At 44.3% G+C, this 12583-nt stretch overlaps 1 protein-coding gene across 1 annotated transcript in view; it reads right to left on the bottom strand.

Annotated features, from left to right (window-relative positions):
• LY9 (lymphocyte antigen 9) overlaps positions 1–12304 on the bottom strand; it is a 33227-nt gene extending 20923 nt beyond the window's left edge. Inside the window, 2 exon segments of the mRNA XM_045298513.1 lie at positions 4562–4924; positions 12181–12304. Of these exon segments, the coding sequence (XP_045154448.1) occupies positions 4562–4924; positions 12181–12304 (487 nt within the window).
• Between the last annotated feature and the right edge of the window lie 279 nt (positions 12305–12583).

Raw genomic sequence — 12583 nt, 5'->3', positions numbered from 1 at the left:
CAGCAGGGCTGTCAGGCTTTCCTGTTCCAGCAGCGTTTTCTCTCAGCTTCCCACTGGAGGTTGGGGTGAGAACCTGTCTTCCTGCTTCTAAGTGCCCTGCACATGGCTCACCTTGATTTATAGCCTAAATACTTCTCTTTCCCCCTCCAGTATGTGAATAGCTTCAGGAGTGGTTCAAAGCCTGTGGTCAGAACCTGACACCTGCCTTGGCTTATGAAAGGTATTTGCAGATGTTTGGTAAGTAAGTGGATGAGCGACCTGCCCAAACACCAGGGAAGGGGTAGCTCTGCCTCCCCAAGTTGAGTTGCCCTGTGTTTGGCTATGAAGATGGCACCCAGAGGTCTTCTAGAGCTACTTCCTAGTTCTTTCCTTCCCTTTGTTCTATCCCATCTCCGGTGTGTGAGTTTGATTAAATGCTATTTTTTTTGACTAGGTAATGTAAGCACACAGTTGAAAGAAATTTAAAAAGATACATTATGAAAAAAGTAAGTTTATTTTACCCTGTTTCCCCCACCCAACTATTTCCTCTCTGCAGAATCAATCGTTGTTATGAACTTCTTGTTGATTCTAGCTAAGATGATCTAGCTATAGATAAACACATGATAGCATATCATAAGTACTATTCTGAGCTTTTAAAAAACCAACAATATATCTTGAATATATTTAATGTAATTAAATATGAGGGAAGCAAAAACATTACTCTAGGGCAGCAGTTCTCAACTCATGGGTCGCAACCTTTTTTGGGGTCAAACAACCCTTTCACAGGGGTCGCCTGATACATAACAGTAGCAAAATTACACTTATGAAGTAGCAACGAAAATAATGTTATAGTTGGGGGTCACCACAAATGAGGAGCTGTATTAAAGGGTCACGGCATTAGGGCAGTTGAGAACCACTGGCCTAGGGCACAGGTTCCCAAACTTGTTTGGTCTACTTTCCTCTTTTCAGAAAAAAAAATCACTCAGCATCCTTCTGGCAATAAAAACATTTGCACTGTAGCCCACCTTCCAGGATGGAGTGAAACCATCTGCTTTTGCATGAGCCCTCCCCCCCATGACCCCTCCACCCCTACTCCCCCAGACCATTCCAGAGCCCTGCTAGGTGGCAGTATCATTCACTTTGGGAAACACTCTTCTAGAATCCAGTTCACACAGGCTGGGTGGATGGGGCGGGGTTCTTCCATAGGGAACGCATTGGATCACATGTGTCCGTCATCAGTGGCGGCTGCAGGCAAGTTCTATCATCTCAGTAATACACTCGCCTTAGACTTGTTAGAGTGCTTCCCGCCCCCCTCTCCTCCACCCCCAAAGGAGACTTTTTCATGACATGATAAAAAACAATTTTGAAGTCAAGGCTAATGTCAAATTTTTAACAAAGCTCAAGTGGACAGCTTCTCAAATCCTTGAAGCAGGAGGCAAGTTTACGGATTCTGCCTTCCATAAGACAACCGTTTTCAGAGGGATCAATGGTTTTAAGGAAGATTGGGAAGACATCAAAGATGAATTCAGGGCACACAGGTCAACTCAGAAAGTTATGGTAACTGGTTTTGGGGGTTTTTTGGTTCAATTTTATTCTGAAAGGGTGCTGTTGTTGTTGTTAGGTTCTGTTGGGTCAGCTCCCTTCCCGACCTTATGCACCAAAGAACGAAGCCTTGTAGGAAATAGAGGAAAGAGCTAGGAGGCAGAGGGCATTTATAGATGTCTAAATAAAAGCATGCACATATGTAAATATATTTATATATGAGGATGTGGAAATAGCTCTATGTGCATATATTTATAGGTTTAGTATTAAGGTAGCAGATGGACATTGGGCCTCCACTCAAGTACTCCCTCAATGCAAGAATTCTTTCTTCTATTAAATTGACAATCTATGATGCTCACCTTCCCGACACGATTGCTGAAGACAAATGTGTCCATAAGCAAATGTGGTGAAGAAAACTGATGGTACCCGGCTATCAAAAGATATAGCATCTGGGGTCTTTAAGGCTTGAAGGTAAACAAACAGCCCTCTAGCTCAGAAGCAACAAAGCCCATCACATGGAAGAAGCACACCAGACTGTGTGATCACGAGGTGCTGAAGGGATCAGGCATCAAAGAACAAAAAATCATATCATTGTGTGCTCACTCCCTGATACAATCACAGAAGACAATTGGGTGCATAAGCAAATGTGGCGAAGAAAGCTGATGGTGCCCAGCTATCAAAAGATATAGCGTCTGGGGTCTTAAAGGCTTGAAGGTAAACAAGTGGCCATCTGGCTCAGAAGCAACAAAAAAAAAAGCCCACATGGAAGAAGCACACCAGCCTGCATAATCACGAGGTGTCAAAGGGATCAGGTATGAGGCATCATCAGAACAAAAAACCATTTCATTGTGAATGAGGGGGGCAATGCGGAGTGGAATTCCAAAGCCCATTTGTAGGCCACTGGACAGCCCCTTACAGAATGGTGTTGGGGAGGAGACAAGCCAGTCAGAGTGCGATGTAGCACTGATGAAACATACAACTTTCCTTTAGTTCCTAAATGTTTCCTCCCTGCCCTATCACGATCCCAATTCTGCCTTACAAATCTGGCTAGACCAGAGGATTTACACTGGTACAGATAGGAACTGGAAACACAGGGAATCCAGGGCGGATGATCCCTTCAAGACCAGTGATGAGAGTGGTGACACTGGGAGGGTAGAGGGTGTGTTGGAAAGGGGGTACCGGTTACAAGGGTCTACATGTGACCTCCTCCCTGGGGGACTGACAACAGAAAAGTGGGTGAAGGGAGATGTCGGACAGTGTAAGATATGACAAAATAATAATTTGTAAATTATTAAGGGTTTGTGAGAGAAGGGGGAGCGGGATGGGAGGGGAAAAATGAGAGAAAACAAATGAATGAAGCTCTGCACGGTCCTGCGCCATCCTCACGATTGTTTGATTGTTCGTAGGCCTGAGTCCATTTATTAAAAGGTAGTCTTAATAAAAATCTCTCGAAGGACACAGGACAGTCACGGGGGACTTATTATGGAGAAACTTTAGAAAATTGAAAACCGCATTGTTGAGTAAAGGGCCAGGAATGTCAGGCTGGGTCAGTCTTTCCATCACAGCAATGTGCCTGCTTATTCTTCCAGGATAGCGAGGGTTGTCCTATAGGAATTTCATTGGGAACCTCACCCCCTCCATGCCTCAGCGCTGGTCTTGGCCTGAAGATTTCTTTTTGTTCCCCAAACTCAAAGAACATTTAAAAGAACACAATTTGGGTTGCTCAAGGATGCCCCATCTGCCATTTGGACATGGTGTAAATTGTAGAGCATATGATTCTTTGAGGGAGGGATTAGCGAGATGGAAATGCCACCTCTGGAAATGTATAGAGCTGCTTGCCTTCCAAAGACAGGAGACTTTGGGGGTTCCTAAAGGAGGGAGGGCAAGGGTGAGAAGGTGAAGGAACCAAATAGAAGGTTGACAGGTATGACAGGTTAAAGGGAGGATAGCGATCCATAAGAGGGAGAAGGGAAATCAGGGGTGGGGGTGGGGGGTGGGATAGCATATGGGATGGGGGTGTTGATGAGGGGGTTGAAAGGTGGCATACAGAATTGATTATCTGAAATGTAACCTCCACACCTACTTCACAATATTCATTCATTCAAAAAAGAAATGTATAAACTTAGATAAACGATTATGTGAAAAAATACCTTCACATTTTAATCTATTTGTTTAATAAAGATCTCTATGATTTTATAGAAATAGTTGTTGGCTATCAGTTGCACAAAATTCCACTTCTTTAACACATACATAAGTTCCCTGCTATCAAGTCAGTATGACTCCTAGTGACCCTATAGGACAGGGTAGAAATGCCCTTTTGAGATTCAGAGACTGTAACTGTTTGTGGGCATAGTAAGCCTTGTCTTTCGCCTGAGGAGCCACTGGGTGGTTTTGAACTGCTGATCTTGCGGATCACAGCTCAACACATAACCTCTATGCCAACAGGGCTTCAATACAAAAATAGTACTCAAAAACTAATATAAAAGATCAAACTGCCTGGTAGAGAGATGGGTAAATGGTGTAATGTCATAAAAAGAGAAGACAAATGTCTCTGGGGCACATGGGAAATGCTCATCTAATTTCTAATGGAAAAAAAAACATGGTTTAAACTACAAAATACCATTTTAATGAATCACTTCAGCAAACTGCTTGATAATATATGCAATCAGGAATGCACTCTCTAATATTGCTGTGGGAAAGTTACTTGATTTATCCTTCAGAATCTATCCATTCACATATGCCAGCGACAGATGCATTACCGTATCCACTGCAGCATTATTTGAGAGAAGAACCTGGAAACAATCTATCTGTAAGGGACCAGCTATATGACATATGGAAATTATATAATATGTAAACATTTTTATGGATGCGTTTTCTACTTTTGATGTCTCTCTATATGGAATAGGGCAAAAAAGACCAAAGGGGTAGTCTGATTTATCCTAGAGAGATAAATTAAAAAATAAAAATCAGTTTTAACAAATGAAGATGGAAACTTTTCACACACACACACACACACACACACACACTCGCTGGAACTCACCATAGATGTGCAGGGTGAATCTCTCTTTAGTGGTGATGCTAGAATTAACTTTGTTTATCTGGGCATTGTAGGATCCTTCATCCTTCGGTATCAGGTTGCTGATGCTCAGAGAGAAGCTCTGACTGGAGATGTTTACTCGTCTCTGGTAGCTTTTGTCCAAAAAGATAGCTGGTCCTCCAGGTTGCACGATAACAATTGCCTTTTGGAGGTGAATCCATGTGACATGCTCAATCTCTGTGTCCATTGAGATGTTCAGGGGGAGAGTCACTGACTTCCCAAAAGTCCCCACTACCTTTGTTGAAACAGCATCTTCACCAGAGGCTCTCAGTCCTGCAGAGACAGAAGAGGTATATGGAGAAGCCGCTGGAGTCCTCAAGCTGGCATTCATTCATTCATTCATTCACTCAGTGAGCATGTGTTGAGCAGAAATGCCAGGCACTGAGGATCTAGAAGTTTGAGATGGGATTCTTGCTGCTTTCCTCCCTCCCCCAAGAAGAATTTTCTTTATTATTATGTTTAATCATTTTATTGGGGGTGTTTACAGTTCTTACAACATTCCATACATCACCTGTATCAACTATGTTAGACTTAGGACACTGCTTGCAGCTAATGGTAAATGATTGTCAAGTTACCTCCCTGAAGGCAGTCAGTTGCCAGACTACTGTCTGGTCCCACCACAAGTAGGGCTAACTCCCTACTGTTAAGGACAATGGGCTACTTCTCCCTAAATGCTTGCCGCCATCAGTCTGGTCCCTGTGGGTGGGTTTACACCCTACTGATAATGGTTTCCATGGAAAGCCAGAGAACAGGTCAAACCTCTCAGTGACATCCAAAGTTAGGCTGCCATCCTGAATCTAGGATCCGCCCTTCTTGTCACATGTGTGCCCCCAATCCCTCCCCTTCCTATTGAGTGTATATCCCTAGATTGTCCCCCTCTCATTGCTTTATAACTTATAGTAAAACCCCTTCCTGTGACATATGTCTTTACCTGTAATTAGGGGGCTTGCATGTGCCCCCCCCCCCCAAATATTTAGGCCTGGGTTAGCAATAAAGAGCTCTTTCTCTCGGGTTCCCCTCTTGGCCTCTCCTTGGCTCCCTCTCCTCTCCCATCCTCACTCCCCTGTTCCCTTTCCCTTTGTCCTCCCTCCCCTCCCCCTCTCTCAATGTGGACCACCAAGTGGGGTTGAGGTGAGCATGTTACCATGAAATGTGTCTGACTCCATTATTTCAATCTCTCTTCTATCTCTCATACTCTCTAGGAATTCACTATAATCTTTATATACATTAACTGTACAATTGCACCTATCAAACCCATGATTAGTTATGGGGGGGCTGGCCTTTCCCTTCATATTTTTGTTTAATTTTAATAAATCATTTTATTTGGGGCTCTTACAGCTCTTATAACCATCCATGCATTAATTGTATCAAGCACATTTGCACATATGTTGCCATCATCATTTCCCAAACATTTTCTTTCTACTTTAGCCCTTGGTATCAGCTCCTCTTCCTACCCCCCACCCTTGTGAACCCTTGATTATTTATGAATTATTTTTATTTTCATATCTTACACCATCCGTTGTCTCCCTTCACCCACATTTCTATTGTTCATCCCCCTGGGGGTGGAGGGAGGGGGTTATACATTGATCATTGTGATCGTTTCCCCTTTCTCCCCCTTCTCCCTGCTCCATTTCCCTACCCTCATGGTATCACTACCCTCAGTGGTTCTGAGGGGTTTATCTGTTCTGGATTTTGTGTGTTAAGAGCTCTTATCTGTACCTGTGTACATGTTCTGGTCTAGCCAGATTTGTAAGATAGAACTGGGTCCATGAGAGTTAGGGGGAGGAAGCATTAAAGAACCAGAGAAATGTGTGTTTCATTGGTGCTATACTGTACCCTGGCTGGCTTGTCCCTTCCTTGAGACCCTTCTGAGAGGGGATGTCCAATTGTCTACAGATGGGCTTTGGGCCTCCATTCCAACCCCCCTCATTTGCATAGAAATGGTTGTTTGCTTTGGGTCTTCTGATGCCTGATCTTGTCAACACTTGGTGATCACATGTGTTGCAGTGTGGACTTTGCTGCTTCCCTGCTAGGTGGCTGATTTTTTAATTTCAACCTTTAAGACCCCAGACACTATATCTTTTGATAGCCGGGCACCATCAGCTTTCTTCACCACATTTGCTTATGCACCCATTTTATCTTCAGCAATTGTGTTGGGAAGGTGAGCATCACAGAATGCCAAGTTATTAGAATGAAGTGTTCTTACACTGAGGGAGGGCTTGAGCAGAGTCCCAAAGTCCATCCACTTCCTCAATGTATGGTCAGATAAATACATGTACATAGGCCAATATCTCTATTTTCATGAATTAATAAATTTACATAAGTGCACACTTATGGTTATACTTCTATCCATAGCTTTGCTTCCTAGATCTTTCCTCTGTTTCCTTTTAGGGATTCTTGCTTTAGAACTAGATTTAGAACTCAGGCAGTAGGTATATATATAGACATTCATTGAAAATTCCCTAGACTTTTCTCTATGTTTGAAATATTTAATAATAAACATTATGGGGACAAAAGGAATATCTCTCATCTCTATCTCAGGCCACCTTCCTTATAGGATCCTAGGAACTCAGACTGATCTGGCTTGTCCAGGTAGAACTTCTCTGTTCTCAAAATCCCTGATAAACACTGTCACCAAGGTTTCCAGGGACCCACCATTTAGCCAAGGCAGCTAATTTTCATGTAGGAATTCTATGTGGATTCTGAGTTCAGGGCTTCTGAGCCTGGAGATTACTCTAGGAATTCTAGATGAAGTCAGATGGATTTAGCTCCTATACTACCTCAGGCATTCTTGGTGGAAAATTAAGTAGAAAATGTTGATGAAAGAGGATGGGGCATCAATACCGCCAAGAAAGGTGGAGAAAATCTGGTGCTTACTTTGAAGGTTTTATGATTAGAGAACTTGCAGGAAAAAAAGAGATTCTCCAATTTGTTGCAGGTGTGGGGTTCTCCGCCCAGATTTGCACTAGCTGAGTACTGGGTGTTATGAATGTGCACCTAAGACAACCTGCTAAGTAGTTTGAATGTGAGAAGGTTAGCTGTGGTGGATTCTGTAGCTACCGCAGAAGATAGAAGCTGGTTGGTGTGAGAACACGTTCCATCTGGAAGAAACCACTTATTGTTAGGTGTGCATCAAGCACTTGATGTAAACCACTTCATTTAGTTCCCCAAATTATTCTAAACTTAGCCCCGTTATCTCAGGAGGAAGATGAGGCTGGGTGGCCCTGTAAATATTTACAATCTTGGAAAGCGATAAGCTGTGCTTCTCTGCCTTACAGGGTCACCGTGAGTCAGAATTGACAATGGACTTCATGGCAGCAGCTAGTTAGCTAGTTAACCCCATAATAGATAGAGTTTAAGTCATTTGTGTGAGGTTACAGGGTGGGTAGGTCACAGAGGCCAGATTGTATCTGAATTGTGGCCCCACAGTGATAAAGGTCAGGAGCACTGGCCACCCCCATCCAGGTGATGCCAGGGAGCACCTGCTGCTGATCCTCCTTTCTCCTCATCAGAAAGAAACCAGGCCTCATGCTATCACCAGGGATATGGGCCAAAGGTGTTGCAAAACAGTGTTGTGCGATGATAAAGAGACTTTCCCCCAGCTTTGTCTCCCTCAAAGACATGCCAAACATTAGAGGCTGTTTGCCAGCATATGGTGGGAGGTCAGATGCTTAGAGACATCCTCCCTGAAGGCAGCCAGTTGTCAGAGGACTGTCTGGGCCCACCACAGGCAGGGTCCACTACCTGTTGTTAAGGACAATGGGCTACTTCTCCCTAAAGGATTGCAGCCATCAGTCTGGTCCCTGTAGATGAGGTTTACACCCTACTGATAATGGTTTCTACAGTGAGCCAGAGAACAGGTCAAACCTGCTCAGTGACATCCCAAGTTAGGCTGTCATCCTGAATCCAGGATCCGCCCTTCTTGTCACATGTATACCCCCAATCACTCCTCTTCCTATTGCGTGGATACCCCTAGATTGTACCCCTCTCATTGCTCTATAACCTATAGTACAACCCCTTACTGACTTTACCTGTAATTAGTGGGCTTGCATGGCCCCCAAAGATATATAAGCCTTGGTTAGCAATAAAGTTTCCCCTTGGCCTCTTGTTGCTCCCCTATTCCCCTTCCCTTTGTCCTCCTTCCCCTCCCCTTCTCTCCTGCCTTCCGATCTCCCATCTCCACGTGGACCACTAAGCGGCCTGAGGTGAGCATGTTACCAAGAAATGTGTCTGACTCCATTATTTCAATCTCTCTTTATATAGCTCAACCATACAATTGTGACTATAGAATCCGCGATTAGTTGTGGGGGGCTGACCTTCCCCCCCCCCCCCCCAGTGCTATCACCACAGTGACAGCAACCCCAACTGTCAGCCTTCTTACTTTTAACAGAGACATTTGAAAAATTATAATAGGTAGTTCAGTGACAACCATAACAGCTGAATTTGGCTTGCCCATCTTTAATAGTTTCCAAACAAGTCATGTAATCATAATCAGTATCATAGCATTCATGGCTTTCAGATAATTTCTAATCTATACAAGAAGTTAGCATGATCCATTTTTCTAAATTCATTATGCAGTTAAGAAACAGATGCTCTTGGGGACGATGTTCCCACTCAGAGCAGCCAGTCCATAGAGAGGACCACATGACCAGCCCCACTATGAGACAGGACTCCCCTCACTGATACATAGCTCTACAGGGGACAACACTGGAGACACAGTGTGGGAATTGCGCCCAATCTGATCCTGCCACAACGAGGCAAAACACTAAGGGGGTGCAACAGAACAGCAAGGGAATGGATTGGCGAGGTCACCAGGGAATGCTGAAGGTGGACTTTGGGGCCAGGGCCTGGTGCCCCAACAGACTGAACTGGAAAACACTCCTAAAGGCCAACAAACAGTTACTGAACTAACCACAAGCTATTCTTTCTTGTTATGTTTTGTTTTGCGTTTGTCATTGGTTTGTTGTTGTTGTTTTGTTTTATATTGTTGCTCAGTTTTGCTCTGTCTTGTTTTTGTGCATGTTATTATCTCCGCGGGTCTGTCTAAATAAGATAGGCTGGATGAACAATCTGGAGGAGAAAACAACAGGAGCAACAGTTCCTGGGGGACATGGGAGAAGAGGAGATGGGGAAAAAGGTAGTGGTGTTAACAAACCCAGGGACAAGAGAACAACAAGTGATCCAAATCGGTGGTGAGGAGGGTGTAGGAGGCCTGGTAGGACGTGATCAAGGGTAACGTAAGCAAGAGGAATTACTGAAACCCAAATGAAGACTGAGCATGACAGTGGGACAAGAGGAAAGTAAAAGAAAATAGAGGAAAGAGCTAGGAGGCAAAGGGCATTTATAGAGGTCTAAATAAAGGCATGTACATATGTAAATATATTCATATATGAGGATGTGGAAATAGATCTATGTGCATATACTTATAGGTTTAGTAATTAAGGTAACAGATGGACATTGGGCCTCCATTCAAGTACTCCCTCAATGCAAGAATACTTTGTTCTATTAAACGGCATTCCACGATGCACACCTTCCTGATACAATCGCTGAAGACAAAACGGGTGAATGAGCAAATGTGGTGAAGAAAGCTGATGGTGCCCGGCTATCAAAAGATATAGCGTCTGGGGTTTTAAAGGATTGAAAGTAAACAAGCAGCCATCTAGCTCCGAAGCAACAAAGCCCACATGGAAGAAACACACCAGGCTGCATGATCACGAGGTGCTGAAAGGGTCAGTTATCAGGCATCAAAGAACAAAAAAATCATATCATCATGAATGAGGAGGTGGGGGAGTGCGGAGTGGAGATCCAAAGTCCATTTGTAGGCCACTGGACATCCCCTTACAAAAGGGTCTTGGGGAGGAGACGAGCCAGTCAGGGTGTGATGTAGCAATGATGAAAAATGCAACTTTCCTCTAGTTCCTAAACGCTTCCTCCCCCACATCACTACCATGATCCCAATTCTACCTTGCAAGTTTGGCTAGACCAGAGGATGTACACTGGTACAGATAGGAACAGGAAACACAGGGAATCCAGGGCGGATGATCCCTTCAGGATCAGTGGTGTGAGTGGCGATACTGGGAGGGTAAATGGAGGGGAGTTGGAAAGGGGGGACCAATTACAAGGATCTACATGTGACTTCCTCCCTGGGGCATGGACAACAGAAAGTGGGTGAAGGGAGACGTCGGACAGGGCAAGATATGACAAAATAATAATTTATAAATTATCAAGGACTCATGAGGGAGGGTGGAGCACAGAGGGAGGGGAAAAATGAGGAGCTGATGCCAGGGACTTAAGTGGGCAGCAAATGTTTTGAGAATAAAGAGGGCAATGAATGTACAAATGTGCTTTACACAATTGATGTATGCATGGTTTGTGATAAGAGTTGTATGAGCCCCTAATGAAATGATTAAAAAAAACACAGATGCTTACATAGCTAATAATTGATGGAGTAAAGACTTAACACCAAGTGCTTCTGATTCTAAAATAAGGTTTCTTTTACCCCACCTACTCTAAAAACATTTCCCCCAAATCCAAAAAACAACACCCAGCTGTTTTCTATACCAAAGAAGAAGGTGTGCGCTTACCCCAATTCACAAACCAGACCAAGGGAGAGGCTCTTTGCCCTGCACTGTTCCAGTGTACTTCACTGATCATGTATGGCCTGGATGTTAGCTTATTTCAGTTCACACAACAAACCAGGGCATAAAAACACTTCCTCTGTTTTTATGGTGAGCAAGAATAAGATTGAAAGTGAAGAGAGCCCAGTCCAGAACTTCCTGCTGCTTAGCAATGAGGTCCAAGATCAGCAACTCCCACCCACATATCTAGGAGTTTTTCTAGCACTTCCATCTTCCTCCTCCCAACGATCGCTCCACAGTACCTAGTACCATCATTCAGGACCTGGGGGAAGCAGATCGCAGAGGGGTAGCACCGCCATACTCCCAGGTGGCTGAGATCCCGGGTGGCTGATACCCTCCCAGGGGGGTGGGTATGGACTCCTGGATCAGCCCTGCCTGCTGGGTAGTACGGGGACAGCCATGTTGCTAGGAGATGTTTCCCAGCCACTAGCAGGGGTTCGTCCTTGAAGAGGAGGTAGGGCCTTGGATAGAAACAGAATGGCGACAACACGGAGGAGAGAAAAGTTAGAGATCACCTAGCCCAGGGCCACCAGATACATCTCGGTAAAGCCTGGGCCAGGAGATGTGAGAGACACCAAGAATATGGAAAGAAGCTCCAACAATTCTGTTCCGCCCTAGCCCACTGGAAGCTGACTTGCAATCAGGGGCATTTTTCTGCTTCTTTCTGTGGATTTGACCTACATTGAACAGGAACAAACTCATCACTTGATTTTTTTTTTCCAAAAAAAAAAAAATTAGAGGAACATAAGCTGATCTTAGTTCATTGACAAGAAGACTAAATACATACATAAATAAATACACATGCATATGCAGGGCTCAGAACAAGGGGTAGCCCAGGAACAATTGCCTTAAGCAGAGGAAATGGACCAGCCTCAGAGAAACACTCGTCATAAATATTGGTAAGCATATTTCCTGTGGACTTACCCACGAGGAGAAAGAGGAGAGGAGTCCACAGAGTAGGAAGGAATTTGTGGGATAGAATCCTCGGCAGATGAACCGAGAAAGGCACCGGAAAAGAGTCATCTGTATCTCTCTGCGGGTCCGCCATTATGGTCTCATTTTTAGCTTTCAACGTGAAGGAGGAAGAACTTATCACTTCCGCAAGTGTAACCCAGAGAAGCTGAGCTATATAGCCTGCACCACGGACTCCTCTCCCCAAAGTCTATTCAGGGTATTCGTGGGACTTGCACTATTATTCAAGCATCCTGTACTTCTCTCACTTCCTTCCTCTCACAGCTTGAGGTTAGAGACGTGCTAGCACTTGTAGATTTAAATCAACTTCCCCACTCTGAGGCTCTCTTTGTTCCCCTATTGCCAGTAATGGAAG

The sequence above is a fragment of the Echinops telfairi genome, unplaced genomic scaffold (genome assembly GCF_000313985.2).
Source record: "Echinops telfairi isolate 266 unplaced genomic scaffold, ASM31398v2 ScPeMD7_7425;HRSCAF=8463, whole genome shotgun sequence".
Lineage (NCBI taxonomy): Eukaryota > Metazoa > Chordata > Mammalia > Afrosoricida > Tenrecidae > Echinops > Echinops telfairi.
The sequence above is the reverse complement of the archived record's forward strand: the minus strand, read 5'-3'. Positions and strand labels throughout refer to the sequence as shown.